At 43.0% G+C, this 23,508-nt stretch overlaps 1 protein-coding gene across 2 annotated transcripts in view; it reads left to right on the top strand.

Moving 5' to 3' along the window:
• plekhm3 (pleckstrin homology domain containing, family M, member 3) overlaps positions 1 to 23,508 on the top strand; it is a 44,995-nt gene that overhangs the window by 10,568 nt on the left and 10,919 nt on the right. For both annotated transcript variants that reach the window (XM_047601845.1, XM_047601844.1), the window contains exons 3-6: positions 37 to 1,143; positions 10,518 to 10,663; positions 11,193 to 11,386; positions 17,622 to 17,685. In XM_047601845.1, coding sequence (XP_047457801.1) covers positions 37 to 1,143; positions 10,518 to 10,663; positions 11,193 to 11,386; positions 17,622 to 17,685 — 1,511 coding nt within the window. The remainder of the gene's footprint in view (positions 1 to 36; positions 1,144 to 10,517; positions 10,664 to 11,192; positions 11,387 to 17,621; positions 17,686 to 23,508) is intronic.

Genomic DNA, 23,508 nt, shown 5'->3' on the forward strand with positions numbered 1-23,508 from the left:
CTATTTTTACCCTCCTCCTCTGTGTCTTTTTTCCAGCTGATAAAAGTAGCAGCAGTAGCAGCGTGGTGAAGCAGGGTGAGATGGAACAGCGTGAAGGCCCCCGGGGCCGCTGGACACCCTGCCATGTCGAGTTGACGCCTTGCGAGCTCCGGCTGTACACTCTGGACAGCAGTGCCAACCTCCAGCTGGGCACCGCCTACTCGCTGTCACACTGCCAGAGCGTCATCTCGCCAGCGCCCTCCAGCCAGACCAGTCAGATCACGCCGCCCGCCGACCAACGCACGCTCCAGGCTTTGTTCTTCAACAGCACGCGTCTCCAGCTGAGGGCGGCCAGCCAATGGGAGGCGATGGAATGGCGACGACTCATGTGGGAGAAGGTCCAGGCGGCCAGACCGGTGAGGAAGGAGATCCGGCAGCTTAAGACCGGAGTGGAAAAGCAACAGGTCGCTAAGTTTCCCGCTCCCATGTCCCCCTCCTCGTCTCCGTCTCCATCTGGGCTCGACACCAGGCCCGATGGCGAGAGCGACACCCCGACATCAGGAGAGGCATCGCTCTCTCTTCAGCCTGTTGTCCTCAGTAGACCCACCACACTCCCCCTGTTCACCCAGCGCTGCCAGGAAGTCCTCAAAGCTGGTCTGCTGCACCAGCTGATGGACCAGAACAACTGGCGGGCCTTCACCTTTGTCCTGACGAGATCGGCTCTCCAGGCCTTCCCCACCGAAGGTCGTGGGTCTGTGTCCAAACCCGTCCACCAGTACTCCCTGGCCTCCTGCTCGTCTGTGCAGCAAGACCAGGAGGTAGAGAACGGAGAGCCATGGGCTGATGGAAAAGCATTTTTCCAGGCTGTTTTCCCTAAAGAGGTCCTCAGACTTAGGGCGGAGGACCAACTCAAGGCCCAGGAATGGGTGGAGGCCTTGCGGGAGGCGGTCGCAGCGCAGAGGCCTGCACAAGAAGATGGAAGAAACTCAGGAGAAGGACCCTCCAGCGTTCAAGGAGTGCTGTTGAGGTCGAAGCCGTCCAGGGATCGGAGGCAGAGGGAGGCCCAGAGAGCCAAGCGACAGTCAGTCACCACCAGTTTCCTCAGTATTCTCACATGTCTGGCTGTGGAGAAGGGGCTCACTGCTCAGAGCTTCAAGTGTGCAGGTGAGTGGTATACTGACCCGTGCTGTACATACACAAACACATGCTCACAAGTTACTGAATAAGATGTTTACAAGGCACGGAGAGTAATTATTAGACATGTTTCCCTTTCTTTACTTCTCTCTTAATTAGGCCGTTAACACATTTCTATTTCCAACACATCAGTTACTAACCGCGAGGCTTCCACAATCACGAGTAAACTTGCCTAATTTGATCAGAAGGCATTAGTGTTGACGCACAGAAATATTTTTGCACTTTCTTGACATTCAAGTATTAAAGAAGAAACTTGCGGATGTGTGAAAAATCTTTTGGCCTTATGTGCCAACAGGAAGCATTAATGGGAAGGAAGTGGTCACCATGTTGGAACATTGACTGTGCACTGACCGTTGAGTTTCCTTAAGAGAGGTTTTGGTTTTTCAAGTTTTCGGTCTATTTAAAATTAGGCAAAGGTTGGACCTGAGGTGAGACAGCTAGCAACCTGATACACCACCCATCTGTCACTCACAGCATTCCTTCACTTAATTGTGCATAACTTAATCAAATGTATTTGATGAATCAGACATTTTTGATTTGTATAAAAATGTAGTCCCTGTGCAGTTGAGCATTTTAAGACAGGATAAGACGTTACAATCCCTTGTGCCAATATCCCACAACAAACACCAGCAGGCTAGCAGTCGGCTACCAGCTAGCAACCAACAAGAAGGCACCAGCTAACTAGCCTAGCCAACAGCAGTGGGCAGTATGCTGCAATTCATTGGGGTTTTCACAGATATTTTGTTAAGTTAGGCTCACGACACCTCAAGAAGGCAGTGAGTTCCAGCGTCCTGGAGTCACCCCTCTCCATGCTGCCCCCACACAACCCTGTGACTTTCAACCACCAAGAGATTAGCCCTTTTTACTGCTTTTCAACAAAATACACAGTTCTGTCTGTCGGTTGTCTGAGCTTCCTCTCTCCCTGGAAAAAGAAGGGGTGGGATGAGGATACAGACCCTGGTTCAGGTAGGGAATGAGGGTCGGGGAGATTGGGGGAATAAGGGTACAGAACCTGGTTTGGGTAGGGGTTGAGGATACAGGACTGAGTCACGACCCGCTCACCTAAACACAAAATCAGTGTACCAAACAGTCTTGCGTTTCGCCCTGCACATGTAGACTAAACCAAAACCAAAATGCAGCCACACAACCTCATACCAGTGGCTCAGATTCAGAACTACGTAGCAACTAACTAAAACTACTCAGCTAGCTTTAGCTTTAGCTTTAGCTTTAGCATGCTCCCCAGCTAGCACGTTAGCCTCCTTAGCCACAGCCACCCACTTGCTCACTCTGCTGCCAGGGTCATGTTGTTTACTGCGACTGCGGCTTGATCATGTCATGTGGTTTTTGGTTTAGCACTTTACACAATTTCAGCAGAAAAGTCAACATTATGACCCCAGAAGAAGTAAATAACATTGACCATCTTGTGACAAATCAATGATCCGCTAGGAAAAATTTGGCATGGATGTTACATAGACATGTAGCATCCACCTAGACCAGGTGTGAGAATGCTTCATAAAACAGGGCTGTCATGAAGCTACGTTTGCTAGCTTTTGGTTTTTCTACACTGTAAACCCAAACAGTAGCATACTACTTTTACATTAATGTAGTTTTGTGTGTGCGTTGTGTCGCCTGTTGCCTTCCCTACAAATATTTTGTAACTGTTCAATTAAAAAGTACAAAATATGTTACATTTTACTTAATATCCAACTTTTACCCAAAAAGGGAAAAAACTAAGGGAAAATCTATAAGATCCAAATTCCAAATAATCAAATATTTAGGTCCAACTCTTCCAAAAGTGTCTTTAGGTTTAGTTTTCAGTTGATGCTACTTTACCCACAGAGTTTGTTAATTGTATTTCCCAAACTAAATCACACTGAGCACAATCTGAAAATGGCGGATGCTCTCTTTAATGATTGTACCTATTCCCGTTATCTGTCATTATTCAGTGTTGAGTCTGATCCCCTTTTTCCAGGCCCATTACGGCCTCCATCTCCTTTATTATTCCTGAGTCTCCATACCAGCCCCATAAATGGCAGGCGGTGCTTTTACTCTCCCTGGGTGTGAAACGTGGGCTTCCTCTCCCACTCCCCTCTCGCTCTCTCTCTCAGGAGGGTTTTGAATAATCACCGCTCACCTCCCTTTTTATTTGTAACAACTGGCTTATTAATGCAGGGCCGTTTTTGAAAGGCCAGCTGAAACAGGAACAAGAACAGAGGCCGTCTGGGGGCAACTGATGATAATTGGTAGGCTTAAAGCACCGGAGGAGAGGAAAAATGGATGAATGAATGAATGAATAAGGTTCGAATGAAAGCGGCCTGGGGATGCTACAGTGGTCAGCCGCTGTCGTGGCTGTTTGTTTGAAGGGTTTCTGGGCAGAGCTGGATGGACGGGACAGCTGGATACGTCCATTTTCTATACAGAGCGCACCTCTGCTCACCGAGTCCGCTTATTGCCCTCCTCTTTCTTCCATTTCTTTCCCTCTTTCTTTCACCGGTTCATTCACTCTCGCAGCCTTTCCCTCTTTTTGTTTCCTTTTCTCCTGCTGTCACCCCCTCATTTATTTCACTGTATCCCTTCTGAGTCTCCCACCGTGTTAGCAGGTCCTGAAAAGTTTTTTTTTTTTTTTTTTTTTTTTAACACCATTTAAATTTCAAAGCCTTAAAATTGTTGGAGGTCTCCAAGCTTTACTTTTTAATTTTCGTATTAGGCACTAGTTAGGACTGAGGTGTCAATAGAAGACCAAGTACTGTAAGATCAATAGATCCATGAGCCTAATTCATCAAAGATACTCTCTTGTTTACATCAATGCAAATCTGATTATTCATTTAGGAAGCCACTACTTTTAAGAAGATTTCTTGATGGTTGCGACCTCGCCGCCGCCGCCGCCTGATGTTTAGCGAGCTACTTTGGTTTCCTGTGTTTTCTCTTTGAACTTGTTTCAAGTCTGCCCCTTTGCATATGCATGCTACTTCCATCCATACATATCGAGTGATTGGTTATTTAACATCAAAATGTGAAATGTATTCAACTAATTACATATGGGAATTACTGCATTTTAGATTCCTTTTGATGGGAAATGGTCGTTCGTTTGAAGGCTGCGATCCCCATCAACCCGTAACCCTGCAACACACACACACACACACACACGCGCGCGCACACACACACACACACACACACACACACACGTTGTGTAGATTGCGCAGAAAGCGTCCTCAGGTTTGGTGACCCCTGCTGTTGTACCGGAGCACATTCTCAGGCCCCTGGAGACCATGATGTGAATCTGTTGGATAGGAAGGTGGGGGGGGACTCTGGGGGTGAAGTGGGAATCGCGAGATATGAGCCAATGGAGGAAGTAGGAGGTGGGTTCACATCAAAAGATGGACCGTTTGTCTGTGCAACTCTAACTCTCATACACAGCGTCTTACTTATAGGACTCTCCATTTGTCCCGGTTTTCGTTTGAGTGTTGGTCGGTGTGAATGAGACACATCAAAGCTCAGCCTTCTCTTGTCTTTTCAGTTTTAATTCACACATGTACATCACACACACACACACACACCAGTGTCCTGTCAGAGGTGTGTTGGTTTGGACCAGCGGCGGGCAGATGAAAGCAGGAGCTCCCATTTTTTTTTGGCCGTGAGGTCACCTCTCTCTCCCTCGCTGCCTTTCTGTATCTCTGTGTCTCTCGCTCGCTCACTGTGAGCAGGTCAAAGTGACCCCTCTCTGTCTCACTACAGAGAGCCGCGGTACAATCGGTGGACCTTTGAGCTACGTTTGAATTCCCATTCATCTTTTCCCTCTGTCCCGCGTTTCTCTTCATCCCAGGAAGACACATAAAAGATCAGAGACGGGCAGAAAATGCAGTTGTTGATGAAGGAGGACGTAGCTCGGCGCGATGCACTGACGTAATTAATGATGTCAATTATGTAGTTATGTCGATTTGCGTGGAGCCCGCCCACATAGGGCTGGGCAGTACACCACTTCATAGTGAATACTGGTATTTTTTCCCATTATGATGTGAATTTTTAATATAAAGGCATAACTGTATATTTGATTACACAGTGTTTGGAGCTTTGTACCACGAGACACCTTTTCAGACCGAACTGTTCTCAATGTAGCGCTTCTATATACGCATGGTGCAGCTGTGTCACTGTGAGGTGTGGTGAAGATGGAAAGGTCTGAAAAATGAAGCAGCAGAACAAGAGAACTTTTTTTTCCCCCCAATTGTCCCTCGTCCAAGGCTGTCCCCAAAAATGGCCCCAATTTTAGCTTTTTATGAATGAAAAAAAAAAAAATATTGCGCAGTTATTACGGTAGCTGGTCGCGCTACTTTTAACATCAAAATAAATTAAACTGTAATTGTCCCTGTTTCTTCTTTATATTGATAAAAAAAATACATCTCAGAGCTGTAAATGTCCCCAAATGTCTCCATATGAAAAAAAAAAAAATCTGTGATGCCATCAGAATATACATTTTTGCTCATACCGTCCTACGTCCACTGCTTGCTGATGCATTTTCAAGTCGTTAGCTGTTTATTTGCACATACACTTATGAAAACTAAACAATTTACATTTCCAATAATGTTATGCCCTCAATGGATGTAAGAAACTGTATGCAGCTCCATTTCCTGTTACAGTTTTCCTAAAGCAACCCTATACTAACAAATTAGTTATAACACGTCTATTAACATCTTTCTTAATTAAGTCTACGCTGCTTTGGTGTTTAAATCACAGTTTTTTTGGAGTAAACAACCGCAATCTTGCACTAATACTTTTTTTGTTGCATGCTTCAGTTGGTATATGGTGTAATTAATGACCTTGTTTTACTTACTGTGGTATTTAGCCAGCCACTCAGCTGCACCACCTACAGCAAAATAAAGTAACTGCAGCAAGGTGTGTTCTTACGGTTAAAACATCTGCCCCCTGCAGATACTAACGGTTCTAGCAGATGTTTATTTTGTTGTACAGTAACACCTGACCAAGTAATTATTTCATCACAAACACTGCAGAATGTCTCTCATAGGCTGACTATTTGTTTCCTCCTTCAAAAAGATAAACTTTCAAACATATACAAACAGTAGCAATGAAAATAGAGTCTTTATGAATCTGCTCAAACTGCACCTATACAGCTGGATGATGCTGGTTGGACCGGAAACATCTGACAAACTTCTCTCGTGAGAATTGTAAAACTCTGTTGGAGTAATTTCTAACCATTTTATACTATTACTTATGTAATCACGATGCTTACTTCTGGATAATAGCTCAATATCTCTACATATTATGTAGAAATACTTGCTTATTATCTCTATTATGTTTCCTCTTTTTGATGTTGTTGCATGTTTTAGGGAAGTTTTGCTGCTTTCTGGGGTTTTAATCAATAAGATTTCACTATCAGATTTATATACTTTGTTCTATTGTGTTCTGTGTTGTCTTCCTTAGAGCCCCCATGCATTTCCTATTGAGGCTTTACTGCTTGTTTTACTGCGCAGAGCGGATGATAGAGCTGCTGCAGCTGTGGTCAAAGTCCCTTTTCCCACCACGTGCCTGAATGTGTGGGTGTGTTCTCTCCTTTTACTCATGATATAGAATTTGAGGTTAAGGTTAAAGTTTGTTATTCAGTTTGGAAACGCTTTCAGGCTCCATACGTATGCTCCTTTGTTCCTCCGGTCCCAGTAGCAGCGGACCAAATTTGAGGCTGCAGTTGGCCAGAAAGCTGGTCTGGTGGTCAGCTGTTTCCTCGAAGTGACACAGTATTTCCCTGACTTTTGACCATCCCCTCGGCCGGCTGGCTCCCAACCACTCGACTGTGGTTTTTTTGAAGGAGCATACACCCCAACAACAGCATGAGCTCATTGCCATAATTAGCCTACCTAGATCCGACTTACACATATGTATTCCATCATGGGTCCTTCGGTGAGATAAGAGTTTTCCTTTTTTCCTTTGAATCCACAGGCAGTAGTTTAAACCGAAACTTAAACAAACATCCAATGCTGAAACTTTGTCTTGAAAATAGATGCTTGTAATTTATAGATTACTGTTTGGCACACAAAGAAAATGTCTAAAACCATAGCAGTCACAATGCGCCAGATCACATCTGGACGTAAGTTGACTCATGTTGGGATCAGATGTGTAACTGGTGTAAAGGCAGTTCGTGTGGTCACCCACATTCTTCAGAAAGTTAAAAGGCGCACTAACGAAACTCTCTGAAAATCTCGGTTCAAAAGAAAACCCATGAAAAAGCTGTTTAAGGTTGTCAAATACCCAGTGTGGTGCATAAGATGAAGGTTTGGCTGTCGCCATCTTGACATAACGCCATACAATTTGATCAGTCTCATCTCATCTTTTACTACCGCTTATCCTACCAGGGCTGCTGGAGCCTGTCCCAGCTGTCATTGGGCAAGAGGTGCAGTACACCCTGGACACGTTCGCCAGTCTGTTGCAGGACTAACACATAGACAAACAACCATTCACACTCACACCTATGGGCAATTTAGAATCACCAATCAACCTAACGAGCATGTATTTGGAGGGTCGAAGGAAACCGGACTATCTGGAGAGAACCAGGTCAGTGCATCGTCCCCCAGTGTCCTAGGCCTGTAGCACATGGCACAACTAAGGGAGCACATGAAAAACTGGTCCAAGGGGTCGTGTGTCCCTGGGTGCCAGACCGGTATTTTTGAAACGGTGCTGCTGTTTAAAATGTCCCCGAATTGGTGCTTGAAAAATGGAAAAAAATGGTGCCTCTTTATCTTAAGGCATTTTGTGGACATTTCAGTAGCGTAAAGTCTGGAAACATGTCAACGATGGTACATTTCCCGACTTTTAAATCATCAGATGATTAATCAAAATCCAGGTGTTACCTCCCTTGTACAATATCTCCTCAAACATTTGTTCCAGGTTGTCCAGCCTGCACCTTCTGAGGTGAATTATTAAAGTCAAACTTTTGATGAACGTTTGGCCTCAGGCATTTTGAAGGTTCACTTCCATCCATGCAGGTGAAAAACTGACGTGACGTCACATGTAGCATCGGCACAGCTATAGAACTAATGGGGTGGTTATTGGCATCGAAATGAAGCAACCAAGTATGCATTGCTTTTCAGTTTGATTACTACCGTTAGCATCAGCACCGGTGCCTTTATGGTGCAGAGTATCAGATACCTGGTAACAGGAGGGTGAAGGCCTTTAAGCCGTTATACCAACATTAAACCCTGTGCAGTTGTCATTAATGAAAAGATTAGCCATAAACATCTTTACTCAGGAGTTTATTTCTGCTGTAAAGTTGGGACATTTTAAGGTCTATGGAGAGTGACTGGCTTTCGTAGCCAGTAGTTTTTGGCTGTGGTTTCTTTATCTTTGGTAATCAAAGTTGTAAGAGCAGCAAAATGTACATTTGAATGTAAATAAGTGTTACACCCAACTTCATCACAGCCAGTAGAGTGAAAGACCACGGTGATGAGCTTGTCATTGTTGTTTTTCTTTACTGTTTAGACAAATTGAGCGTCTTCCTGTTTTAACGTGATGGGACTCGTCAGCGGTCTAAAGAAAAATCAGATGATTTTCTGATTATTTACGTGATTGCCAGTAACAGTCCACTATTCAGTCCCTTGAGCGGAGCTCCGACATGAGTGTTGTTTTTCCCTTTGGTCTGATAAAGAAGGAATCCAGCTCTGAATGCTGATTAGACCATTGTCTGTCTTTTTCCAGACTTCAGATTGTCGTCTCCGATAGAAAAGTAGCCGGACCAACTTCTCTTTTATTGTCTGCACTCATCTGTTCTTGTTTGATCTCCTCCTCCTTCTCTTTCATGCGGTTAATTCTTTTCATCCATCTCTCGGTAGCCCCTGTTTATTCTCTCTTTCCTCTTATTCAGTTATGCCGTCCGTGTTGTTTCTCGTGCTGAAGCTCCACTGACAAACATGCTGACACATGTCCCTCTTCCTCTGACATTTCTTCTTTTCGGTGGCTTTCTTAAGCCTCTGTTTTCTCAAACGTCAGATAACAATCTTCGGCCTCTTTTCTTCTCCACCTCCCTTAATTTGATGTTTTCTTCCAGGCCCCATGTCCTCTAAGATGGTGTGGATAAGGGACACCTGTTGCACTTCTTCAGAGCGCTGCCGTTTCTAGTTTCTATGTGTGTGTGTGTGTGTGTGATCAGAGGACCAAGTCCGGGTGTTTGGGTGAAGAATGAACTTTAAAGAGCCAGGAAGACAAAGCAGAGTGGGGAAGCTATCGGGCTGAATAGAGCAGAAGATCTCTTGGTGTTTCAGGTCCAACAAAGCTCTTACTTGTTGAAGTCCGCTGTGTTGTGACTACTGGGGAAAACCACGACTCTGGTGAATACTTCAAATGGATTAAAGAGAAGATGAACTAAACATGAACTGTTAACGCAATATTACACAGAGTGGACTCAGTAAAATCAATATTTGTTTTTATGGATGACACACTGACTTGATGTTTGGTTCCCAGTGTTTAGTTTACTTTTATGTCACGTACATCGATCAGGCATAACATTATGACATTATGACCACTGATAGGAGATGTAAACAACATTGATCATCTTGTGACAGTTCAGTGTTTTGCTGGGAAACGTTTGGACCTGGGATTCATGTGGATGTTACTTAGACATGTACCACCCACCTAGACCAGACCAGGGACCCCCACCTTTAGTAATGGCAGCAGCAGGATGCAGCCTGACAGAGACAAACACACAAAAAAAACGTCAGGAGCAACGTCAGGTGCGTACAGCTGTTATTTTGGCTGGTAGAAAAGGTGAATGTCCAGGTGTTTGAAAACGTTCAGCAAGCTCAACTAATCAGATGCTCAGGACAACGTGTGGACGGATAAGAAAAATAAATGTTGTAATCCGGTCAGGACGTTTTTTTTTTTTTTATAGCCATGTTATATCATCTAACATAAAGAACTGAGTAATAAGAGGAGTCTGTCCATTGCTGCTGTGTCGTTGTCCTGGTTGTTGCAGAGTTCATTTCATGCTATCTTGTTAATTATCAGCGGGTTTGCTCAACCGGCTCAGTGTGATAATTAATGAGGGGCAGTAAACTGACACGTTATTTCCTCTTACAACCTTTGACATTTCCAGATCTCGGTTCTTCTCCTGCTTTATCGCGCTGCTTTAACACCGAGACTGCACCTGTGCAACACCTCGAAGTGAAACAACCAGTGGTTACTGCACTTGCACGGACATGAAGCCATTATTTCACGATATGTAAATAATCCACTAAGAAATCATGGTTTCCTCATGAGAACATAGACACATAAGAGTGTTTCTACTGTATGTTTAATGGTAACACGTAAGCACATACTTATACTAAACCACTGACTTTCTCCAGGTTGTCAGCGTCCAGTAGGCCTCTCCAGGGGGAAGGCGAAGGTCTGTTACTACAGTGGCTGGTACTACTGCCAGAGCTGCCACCAGGACAACTCTTTCCTCATCCCAGCGCGCCTGCTGCACAACTGGGACACCAGCAAGCACAAGGTGGGAAAGCACGCATGCATAAATGAGAAAACATGCAGTAGAAACATCAGCAGACTCTGAGGCATAAAAAGTAGACTAGTATTGTTTTGTTTTTTTAAAAAAAAAACTATTAGGATGCATTTGGGCACCATTAACGATCCACTGTTTTCCTGTAAGAGCAAATGTTCCTGTAAATTCTCTTACTTACTGTGAGTTGGTTGAGAAGATTGATACTTCTCTCACGTCCGTAGGCTAAGTATGATGCTACAGCCAGAAGAGATTATTCTAGATTAGTTTAATGGCTGGAAAGAAAGAGGGGGATGGAAGGGGAGGTGAGGAGGGGGGGAGACGACCAGACTGGCCCTGTCCAAAGGAAGAAAAAAATAAAAAATCAGATGACACCTCTAAAGCTCACGGATTAACATGTTGTAACTTGCCCCAGAGAGGATTCATCGGCTCACGTCAATCCGTCACGAGCACAGAAAGTCCGGCTCGTTGGAGGTTGTTACTTCCTTCGTGCGATCGTGTAAACTCCAGTGTGTTCCCCCAGGTGTCCAAACAGGCCAAGGAGTTCCTGGAGTTTGTGTACGAGGAGCCGCTGCTGGACGTCCAGCAGCTCAACCCGTGTCTGTACGAACACTGTGAGCCTCTCAGCACGGTCCTGCGCCTCCGTCAGCAGCTCCAGTCGCTGCGAGCCTACCTGTTCAGCTGCAGAGCAACCGTCGCTGAAGACCTCAGGCGAAGGTACACTGGCGCTACTGCTTTGGTGATGCTCCGAAATGAATCAACATTTTCTTAAAACTCATGGCCTGGTTTACTAAGACCCCAAATAAGAGGCGCTACGTTGCAAGCTTCCAACAACTTCTCATGGAATTACTTTTAACCAGCAGACTGTGTAAAATAAGGGATCGACGGCCATGACACGTCACCTTATATGATTTTGAAGACCTCTCTTTGTGCACCTGTGTCATCCCTCCTCTTCATTAGATGTGCCCCCCCAAAGATGATACAAAATATATCAGGACAGGTCATCTTTGACCCGTAACACCATAGATGTCACTATCTTTTCATTCAGAATTCACTAAAATGGTGAAAACTGTTCTTGATTATGTCATGGAGCCTTGTCCCATTTAAAAACAAGGAAACTTTTACACATTTTAACTTGCAAACAGGTCAGATTTAGACAAGGTCTGAGCACATATCTTTAACCCACAAGAAATCAGGCATAAATATATTTTATTTTTTTTGTAAAATGGTCTGTTACGTCTCCACCTACAGTAAACAGAGAAAGATGAGGCAGCGAACTTTAATTCAAACGCTTCTTTAATGTTTTTTTTTGCAGCACAGCTGACTTTATGATACATAAAACCATACATCTTCATGATTAACATCAGCTGCTTGTGTGAGACGCTCACACTGATGCACTTAAATACTGCTGACGTCTCCTCGTACGATCTGTGTGTGTGTGTCTGAGTTCAAATGTATATACTGCCATAACTTTTATCTGCATATATATATATACACACACACACACACACACATGCACAGAGGAATGTGCGTATGTGTAAAAGACGTGTGCCTGTGTGTGTATGTTGATGTGTGTGATGGTCAGAGGGGATGATTGTTTATCTGAGTGGGGGTCCCACCCTGAAAGCCTTGTCTGTGAGCTGATGGATGCTGCTTGACCCGCTCCGGGTCACTAATACGTTCTGAGCCGACGGAACCGGCAGACGGAGAGAATTTAATTCATTCTTTGTCACATTTAATGTTCATTCATAAAATCTCGATGTCAGTGGGAGTCGTTTTAATGAGGTTTTCTTTTTCTTTTTCTTTTTTTTTTTTTTTTATAAGGAATATATTTAATTTTTTTTTGTGTTGCCTCTTGAGCTGAAACAGTTGCGTGGTAATAATAACCAGCCACGGAAATGAATGAATAATAAATTAGGTTGCTGATAAATAACAAAAACAACTAAAGTCTCAGCTTGTGAATATTTGCTTGTTTTAGACTTGGACAGATCCACAAGGGAAATTACTTGGTCACATTAGAGAAACATCACAAGTAAAAAGAAAGATAAAATAAAATAAGATTAAATAAAATAAAATAAGTGTAAAAATAAAATGCACAACAGTGTAACCAAAATATGCACATAATTAATATGTACAGAATTGTAATAATAAATGAAACATATTCAGGATCTCGTTAAAGCTTTTACACTGAGCTTGATAATAATATTAGTGATTTGTTTAATAGTTAATCCACTGATTAATAATTCATGTATTTGATATTTAATCTGTTTCTCATTAGAATTAACAGGAAATGTACCACATCATGCGTTAATATAAGAATATTGATGATTTGTTTAATGATTAATCCACTAATTAATAATACATATGATTATTTAATATTTAGCCTGTTTCTCAATAGAATTAAGTGGAAATTTACCACATCAATTAGAATTAAAATTGTAATTAAAAACCTTTATTTCTCCCACAATGGGGAAATTACTACACCATAGATACATAGGGGCAGAAAAATGACAAGAACAAAGAGTGGACTGTATAAAACATGAGGAGATAAAAGCAGAACAGGTATTTTAAGCGTATTTTCAAGTGTATTTTAATAGGTGTATTTTATTCATATCAGCTGTCCCGAATGTGCAGTACGGGACGACCTAGCTGATTATCTACAGACAGGAAATTAAATCTGTCGGGTAACTACAATGCAGCATCTGTTTTTTAATGTTTTAAAGTAACAGATGTTACTGGAGACCACGGACTATTGGAGTATTCCTATCGGCCTTGTTAGTCGTCCTCTGTTGCGAAGCAGAGCCGCATCACGCCGTCCTGTGTTTACTTCTGTCCCATTAGCGAGTGCCGGCCGGTGCCCCGCCACTTCCAAACACTGCAGGATTGATGAGGGCCATGGCGCTAAAACCTTCCCGTAGTCATCAGTCTACTTCAGTGGGTGGGTGGGAGGTGGGTGGGGGGGGGGGGGTCTGAAGAGAGATGTCTGTTTCATACAGGCAGAGAGCTGCGAATCGGAAACGCGGCCACGTTCTGTGGGTTAGAGATCGGCGAGGTTGTTTTGCCCTGTGCTGCAGCTGTCGGACGCTATCAGAGGTTCACATCAGTGATAGCGGAGGAATCTTTCAGTTGCTTAATACGCAGTTAAAAAGCTGTTATTTTATTGTCAGAGCTCGGTGAAGGTGAGACTCAAGATAAGGTGCAGTTTAATTAGGAGTCAAGTTTCAGGTACAACTTTATTGTCTTTATATTGACCAACGTATATAGACAACAGTGCGACACTTTTTATAAGACGGCACTGACGTTCGTATTCCCCGTACGGGTAAAAGTGTAAGAATTTCTAATATGTGCGACAGCAAGAAAAGTACATACAGTTTGAGCACAAAGAGTCTGTTTATACTGGATGAATGGGACTGTTTGTGGAAGTGCCTAATCACAAACCGCTGTTGCTACACCTGCCAACTCTCCGTACTAGCAAAGTACACAAAGTCCACAATAACGACAAAGTTGCTGATTACGGAAAGACGCAAACAAATATCCTGATCCTATTGTTGCTTGGTGATATCGACGTGGACGTTTGGGTGTTAGTCCCATGTTGCTGATCTTAATGTATTTGCAGAAAGTTTGCTCGGAAATCATTGATACTAAAGTAAGAATTTGCCAAGTCAACCAACAACAGTTCTGAGTGCTAAATAATACCTGTTGTTTGCAATAAAAAAAAAACGTATTTTTAGTCCTGGGTGGTATAACAGTTCATACCAAATACGGTATTTTTTTGTTATGATATGAATTTTTAACATACCAGTGTATTTGATTACACTAAAAACACATTGTGCGACTGTGTCACTGTGATTTGGTGAAGATGGAAAGGTCTAAAAAAAAAAATATGAAGCGGCAGAAAGAGAAGACTTGTGCCAAAAATAATGGTGCCACATTGGTCGTATGGGGGGTTTGGTTTTTCTTTTTTAAGGTCACCAGATGTCCCACGTTATGACCCTGCTTCCCATCTATAGCTGTCCCTGAAAATGTCCCCAATTTTAGCTTTTTATGAATGAGAAAAAAATGGTGCGCGCAGACTACATTTATTACGGTAGCCAGTCCTGTTGACATCACAGACACAGCACTTTAAATCTGTTTAATTATGAATAAATATGTCAAAATAAATTAAACTGTACTTGTCCCCATTATCTGATTTCATCTTGATAATATTTAATTCCTTTTTTTTTTTATTCTCCGAGCCGTAATACCGTAACACCATCAGAATTTTGCAAAATACTGCAATATATGTTTTTGATCATACCGCCCAGCCCTTCACTGTATTATTTATTTTACAGTGGTCGTGTCTCTTTTCATGTAACCAGCTGCATTATTCTTTTCATAGCATGTGTGTTGGTACTGACGTGAGCGTGCATCTCATTTATATAAATGCAGACATAGCCCTTGGTACAACATTCTTAGGTAGTTTCTAATTATGTAGTTGTGGTTGTTTGGGAAGGATCTCAAGCCAAGTAGCAGAGTACTCAAATGTTATTTTGATGCTTGTTTAGGACTCGAACACACCAAAGCTACGAACTCTGACTGTACACCGATCAGCCTCAACATTAAAACCACCGGCAGGAGAAGTAAATAACACTGACAATCCAGTGTTCTGCTGGGAAACTTTTGGACCTGATTCATGTGGATGTTACTTAGACATGTAGCATCCACCTAGACCAGACCAGGCACACCCACCACATAGCAATGACACTCCTCGATGGCAGCAGCCTGACACAGACACAAACAAAAAACACCTTTAGGAACAACTCAAAAAAATATGAAGAACAGCACAAGATTTTGACCTTGTCTCCAAATTCACTTAATCTCAAACTAATCAAGTATTAGTGGGATGGTTATAATGTTATGCTGGATCGGTGTACAGTCTCCTCTGGTCGCCTGTGTCTTTGCCTAAGAGTTTGCACTTGAACACACCACAACAGGTACATCCAACAACCAGTTAGCACGTTGTGAGTGAGAGAAAATAACTCCCTCTAACAGCAGGGGGCAGTAGTCTGTGTTCGTAGTTCACAAGTTGAAACCTTTTGAGACAAACAAACAAAACATCTTATTAAATGTTCAGATGAGACGAAGATGAAAAATGCTCGTGCCTTCTTGTCTAGTTGATGTTTTTCTTATTTTTTTCTCTTCTGAGCGGCAACGTCCAGAATTAAAAGCTTAAACCAAAGAGAAAGAGACAAAAACTGCAGTTCCTTGAATGTCCACTTGAGGCTGGTCCAAAACCGAGCCACTGTCTCCTGTGGACGTCCAGCCGTGGGCTCGCGTCTCCCAGATGGCGTCTCAGGATGGTCGCCTTTATTTATCGTGAGGCTATGAAGTAGCAGCGGTGACACTTACAACATCCTAAAAGTTTAAACATAAAATGATCTGTGTAACTTTGGCACGATAACATCTGTGTGCACAGATACGGCTTTGGTTTGCTTTAGATTGCAACGTGTTAGCTTGTCCACCCCTGCCACATACACACAGACACATTTGCGAGACTTCCTCACGCTGACACACACTCACTCGGGTCAGACGCTCCTTCGGCACACACAACCATAATCGCTCAGTGATAACAGTTTTTTAATGAAAGGTGTGTCCGCTGGAGTGGAAATATCCCCGAGGATAGTGAAATAAAACTCTGCCTTTAATACTTTCAGGCCTTGTGCAAACATTGTGCGCTGTTGGCATGTTGTGTACATTTGCATACATGCATCAATCTGTGTCGGCCCTTTGTGATATAATCCTAAAAATGTGTTAGTTCTCAAGTGCTTTTATCGAGATTAGCACACACTGTAAGGGCGTGTCCATCTGGGCTCCGACTGCACAATCAGCCCCGTGTGTTTGTGTTGTCTTATGAATGCTGATGTGGTAACCATTGGTAACCTGCCAAACAGACTCGGTTATCAGCGGTGCATATCGCCACGACGTGTCTGGATCACACATGCACACACATCCCAGCGTTTTAGTGACACTCATCACAGGTTTAGCCAGGATTTAACGTGGTGCCATCCATCTTAGCGGTCTGAGAGGAGGCCTCCGAGCGCACATGCGCGTCTTCATATCTTTGTGAGGACACTCATTGACACAATACGCTCCCCAGCCTCTTACCCCAAACACCGTAAACCGCAGATATCAACACGTTATCTCACTTAGTGGCTTTTGAAACAAATTTGTCCGCGGAAAACTGAAACATTCATGCGCTCGTTTCACCACAGTGTCTGGATTGATGTCACTGCTTTGTTTAGCACCTTGGGCTCAAAGGCTGGTGGTTAAACATTAAATGTGCTCACACGTACCTACGGCATTGAATCATTGTTTCCTTATTTATTTACAAACTAGTCTTCGCAGAGGGCATTAGGAGCCAGTTTAAGCTTGGATTCAGTACTTGTTGTGTAATCAGCAGTTTACTAAGGCGGTCAGCCTCCAAACGCAGATATGCAGTGACATTAGTTTATGGTGCAAACCTTACAAGAGACGGACAAGAACATTAAAATTACATGAAAGTAGCCCTTAGTCTAATAAATGCACCATATTGCACTTATAAAAATACATAGTTAGAGATGGGAGATCAGAGTCCTACTCTCCTGACAATATTTAATCTAATAAATAAATCTGTAACCCAGCAAAGAACCCAGCTGGGATGGTTTGAGTATCTGTTGAAGATGCCTCCTTGTAGAACCTCCTTAAAGACTTAGTGGTGATACCCAGAATTTTCTAACCTGGGAATATCTTTTGATACCTCACGAGGAACTGGAATCCATTGCCAGTGAGAGGAAACATCTGGAATAGCATGTTATAAGTGGATGAGATGGATGGACTAACAGCGCCTCGTCGGTGCCTCAGTCCTGATGATGATGAACCAGCTCTGTAGAGGACGGTGCAGTAAACTTGTTCTTTTGTGTGTCTTTTTCTCCAGGATTTTCCCCAGGGAATACCTGCTACAGCACATCCACCTGTACTCCATGGCTGACCTGCAGCAGGTACGCTCTCACAAAACCTCCTCACTCCTCACGTGAATACAGCGATGTCACATTCAGCATAGAGGCTAAATGTCAGTGTGAATCAAACTGGAACCCACTTCTTCAGATGGTTTAGATCAGTTCTGCTGTGAGACTGAGACCTTTATCTACCTAAACTACAGAAGTTAACAGGATTACACTAGTGTGATTTACTGTATTTTATTAAAAGATCTCACTCACGGTTGTTTGTTTAATACAAACTTAACATGATCTGCATCCATTTCAAATGATGAGGTCCCTACTATTTCAGTGGGCAAACACCATCCATATCTTAATAATGCTCATGTGGGAAACTCATTAACTTGCATGTTCAGGTTAGCACTTGAAATTAAGATTTTGATCCACCCTGAGGATAAGGACGGGGTCCTCATGGTAGAAAGGTTGAGAACCACTGGTTTAGATAAAGAAAAGACTTCGTCATCCACGTATCTGTGGCTCTAACACAGATGTCTCCTCCTGTGTGATTCGGCGATTTTAGTCAAAATAACTATTATTAAATAATAAATCCGACATGAGACACTCCAGCAATAACTGCTGTTTGATTTTTAACAGAGAAACTCAGCACAGCCGGTTTAAAGCTGTCGTCGCACGCGTAAATGCTCAACAATGCTGCAGGGCACTCACTTAGAGTTTGTGTAAATCCCTTGTTTTGGAGGTTTAAGAAACAATTCATGATACAAGAAACGCCAACATTTTAAAGCTCTGCCTGACATCTTAAATGTAGTGTCAGTTGTTTGCATAACATGGTTTTGTGTTGGTGTTTTAACTTTATTCTCTTTATTTAATAGCTTCTTGAAGTTTATCCTGTAGATTTGTAGGACACATGTTAGCTGCTCTGTAGCTAATAGCTGCTAGCTTTATGACCCATAGATCTTCTCGATTTGAAATGTTTTTCCCCGTGACATTAAATAATTATTCACTGTAAGAAAATCATTAGAATAAGCATAAGACTTATGCCACATTTACCTTTTTTTCTGCTGAAAATATTTACTAGAGCACTAGATGTGTATTAATCTGCTGATTAAAAACTACAATTTGTGCAGCAGGTGCACGAACTAACTAGGGCATAAAAAGAAAATATGAAGCTGCACATTGTGAGCTGTTTTCGAACCCGTGGAGTCGGAGCCGAGGCCGTGAAACAGGACGGGGAGAATGACTAAGACGTTGTTAGTTTTGGTCTTTCCATGGGATTTGTTGACGGAAAGAAAACATATGGAATAATGCTCTTCTTATCCTTTAAGTCAACACGGCCTCTCTTTTGTTTCTTTGGCAAGTGTCCCATGTCACAGCGGCGATAAGAGCGGGTAATACCTTCTAATAGGTTCATTTTGGAGCCGCTCTTTCAAGTGTCCTGATCCCCGGACAACAATGGCGTCGGTGGAAAGAATTCGTATCGGGCGTCGTGAAAACTCGGCCTCGTCACTTATTTCGTCAGCAGAAATCCGAACTGCCCCGTCTCTCAGTGTGTGCTTGCTGTTCCCTGTTTTAATTCATGAGGAGATTATGAAATGTTCACAGTTTTATACGAGAGCAAAGACATCATTTTTTCTCTAAAGCTGAAATCAGCAGGTCAGTGTTGAGTCGTCGAATTGAGTTGGGGTGGTGGGGGCGTGGGGTGTAGGTTGGGGGGTCAGAGGAAAGCGACCACAAATGACTGAAAAGTTCTTTTGTTTGTCATTATGCTCATTATGTTGTACCCTGCCCCATTTATTTTTTTTTTCTTCTTTCAACCCGCTCTGACTCAGAGCTCGGGCCGCAAAGACTCTCACGGTGAAAGAGATTGAACTCCCTCCTCCTCCTCCTCCTCCACTCCCACACTCTGTGCCTCTCTGCTTCACTAATTGGTCACATTCAGAATCAACAGGCAGAAAAACAAAGCGTGACATCCCTCCATTCTTCCCTACATCCCCTTGGCCTCACACACGCTAAGCACACATGCCTGTTATGGATGTGGGTGTGTGCGAAGCCGTCTCCTCTCCCTTGATTTTTTTTTTTTTTTTTTTTTTTAAAAAACCCCACACTAGCGATTTCGTGCTAATATCAACAACAACTGTCTTGGGTCGAGTCTGCACAGCTCCCTCTCCTCCTCCTCTGCCTCCCCCGTCTCTCTTCCCTCCTCTCGGAGATTCTCAAGCACTCTGCCTCTTAATTGGTTTTCCATATTAACAAGCTTGTTTCTTTTGATTCGCCCCCTGAATAAAATGACGCTCTTAATCAACGTGGCTTTTTTTGTTCCTGCTCAGAGGTCACTGAAGGCTGAACTCCCCTGGCTAAACCCCGGACCGCACTAGTCTTTTCACCATCCTGACACAAAAACAGCCTCCACCCATATTCTCCCTCCACCCTCCACCCCCACCACCCCCCCTATTAGGAACTAGTTCATTTTGTAGAAGCCATATGTGTTTGTCTAAGGACACTCTGCCCTTTTTTTTTCTTTCCCTCTGCTACCTTTAAGGATGTTTTCTAGGGTTTTGTGCAGGGGCTAAAGTAGTAGCAGTGTTTGTGTGTGTGTGTGTGTGTGTCTGTTTGTGTGTGTGTGTGTGTGTGTGTGTGCGTGCAGCAGGCTTCCCACACCGACACCCTGGCATTCCCCGTATGCCAGGCATGCCTCTCCACTCACACTTGTCCAGACACACACAGGCCTCTTAAGTAAATGTTAGATGTTCTCAGAAAGATTTTCAGTTTCTCATCAGGGCTTTGAGTGTGTGGGGGGGGGGGGGGGCTTTGAGGCGTAAATGCACATCAACAAATTACATGTTGAGGAGCAAAAAAAAAAAAAAGAGACGCATGTGAATCTAAAAGATGTGTGTCAGCATGTTGTTTTATTTATCTGCTTCTTCTGTAGTTTCTGGTCTCGTACATATAACTGTTTTTCTGGAAAGGTCAAAGGTGTTGAAATATACAACGATCAAAAAAAACTCATCAGAGAATGGACATGGGCCTTTGGACGGTGTCCTGTGGTGACTGGTAACACAATGTTGTTGGTGGGACACTCTGTTCTGTGGGCTGAGGGGAGGGGGCTTTGTAGATCATCCCACAGATATTTGATCAGTTTGGGACCTAGTAAATTTGGAGGCCAGGGCAACGCCTTGTGCTGTTCTCCATGTTTTTTTTTTTTTTTTTTTTTTTTGTGTTTTTGTGTGTGTGTCTGTGTCAGGCTGGTGTTCTTGGTCGGTAACTGAATGTCTGAGGAACATCCAGATGAACGAATGCCAGGTCCAAAAGTTTCCCAGCAGAACATTGGATTGTCACCAGATTACATAAAAGCAGGCTCAAGTTTTAAGGAGTTTGTTTCTTTTTGAAATTAAAATATTTTAGACCACATATTTACTACGGTGCATCTCTTCTTTCATCTGTTTCCAATGAGTGGAACTCTGCACCACTGGTGATCACCGCTTTCTTTTTGTTTGTTTGTTTTTTAGACCCTAATCTTTCTTCTGAATTCAGATGTTCTTCTTTATGTTGATCATCGTTCATCGGTTCTATTATATTCGTCCTGACCACCTGAACTCATAGAACCTCGGTTACATTCATAACTACTCCATAGGTTCTGCTGTACTTGCCGTTGACTGTTCTGTGTCTGTGGCTTAAGTTGCTCTGGCCAACTTATCATTGCTGGTTGGTGTGAAACACATTGTTACTGGCCAACGCAGTAATCTCACCTCAGATTGCAGATTTAATAATTTAATACTCTGGTTTCATGTGAACCTTTGTGTCAAGAGCTTGAGGGTCTTTCATTTGTAAAAGTTCTGCATCACAGATTTAAAGTTTTGTACCTTGTTGAGCTTCCTGAGTATAACATCCTCCTTTCTTTTCTTTTCTTCTTTTTTTTAAACCAAATAGTGCATCATTATCTTAAGCTTGGGCCTTTGCACGCCACAGAAGCACGGTATAAACCCAGTTTCAATGTATTAAAGTAGATTTTATCACGTTTCATTGTCAAAAATCCAAAGTACACAGTTTACTTAGATGTACCCTTTCCTTTTTCTTTTTTGTGTTTCTCGCCGCCTTTATTCATGTGCACAACATCCAGATTCAGGAGTACTCTTGCGTTCTACATGTTTTCATCCATCACTTGTCATGCACAAGACCCTGCCGTGTACATTCGCTCACCCGGTGCCTTACTCAGAAAATCGGGGAACCCCCCGGTAAGACAGACAGGCTCCACCAAGGATACACTGACGTCCAACATGCATCAAGTCTTCCGTGAGTGTGAGAGAGGAGAGGGTGTTATCCAAACAGAGCTCACCCTGGTCTTTCCAGCCATGTAATCCCAGCTGGCTTTCTAGTTTCTCTCAATGGAGCTGTGTTATTCTGTGTGTGTGTGTGTCTAAGAGAGAGGCAGAGAGGAGGGCAGGCGAACGGCTGTTAAACAGCAGTTTTAGGGGATTAGGAGGTTTTGGAGCACAAAGACTCTGCATGGAGCGGAGAAAGAGGCTGAACTGGAGGGGGAGGAGTTTGAAACGATGGATGGAGGCAGAGGAGGTGAAAAGTGTGTGCGTGTTTTGGGAGGAATTTTGGAGGGAAACGGACAAATAGGTGAATACGTCTGGAGGATGAAGTGAAACTGTTTTTTTTATCCATTGAAGTGTTTTATTGTGTTTTAGAAGTTCAGACTCAAGGACTCACTTTGATATTTAACTAATAATGTTAATTATTGTAAATCAGTGTTCTAGGAACGACCACCTTCCTTATATTGTGTAGGTCTCCCTTGTGCCTCCAAAACCGTTGTGACTCATCAGAGAATGGACTTGGGTCTTCTGAGGGTGTCCTGTGGTGTCTGGAAACAGGATGTTGTTACTTGGGTGGCCTTTGGGTCCTATGGGTTGAGGGGAGGGGCCTCTGTGGATCATCCCACAGATACTTGATCAGTTTGGGGTCTAGTGAATTTGGAGGCACCTTGTGCCATTCTTCATGTTTTTTAGTTGCTCCTATACAGATTTTTCTTGGAGTGTCATTGCTATGGAGTCGGGGTGCTTGGTCTGGTCTAGGTGGGTGCTACATGTCTAAGGCACATCCACATGAATGAATGCCAGGTCTAAAAGTTTCCCAGCAGAACATTGAATTGTCACAAGATGGACAACGTTACTTATTTCTCCTTTCAGTGGGTTTAATGTTGTGGCGGATCGGTGGAAGTCAGGAAGTCCCTCATGCACATTCTTCTGCATTATTGGCTTATCTATAAAAAACAAAACAAAACATGAGGATCAAATTATACCTATGACCTACCTACCAATTAATAATGGTGGTGTTTGAGACACCGAACTCGAGGGCAACAACGATGCGATAGCACTGATGATGTAAATATTTCCATTCATTTGCAGTTGTGTCTTTTTTCCAAAACACTAAACCAAAACATTAAAAGTGTGAGAATCTGTTGTGATTGGTCACTTTCTAAAATCGAACCGATCTACTAGAGCAGCACAACCCCAATGTACAAGTATCCCAACAGCAGTAGGTTAGAAGTGATGGGATATGCAACTACTGTACATGTCAAACACATTTAGAAGCCTGAAAACCGGAAAACATGAATATATAATGCTGTATATAAAATAAATAAATAATACACAGTAGTGGCAATAATGACCACAGTCCAGTTGGTTTCTCACAGGGAGGCGATGTCTCACGGTCTGAGGGACAAATGACCTTACAGTCCCAATACTACAGATGTTAATGTCTCGTATGTTCACACTGCTTTCCAGTGCATTAGCAAGTTACTTGTTTTTGCATATATAGACCAATAAAGCTAACTAAAAAGGTAGATTTCCAATGATTTTATGCCAC

This window comes from Mugil cephalus, chromosome 12, assembly GCF_022458985.1.
Source record: "Mugil cephalus isolate CIBA_MC_2020 chromosome 12, CIBA_Mcephalus_1.1, whole genome shotgun sequence".
Classification (NCBI taxonomy): domain Eukaryota; kingdom Metazoa; phylum Chordata; class Actinopteri; order Mugiliformes; family Mugilidae; genus Mugil; species Mugil cephalus.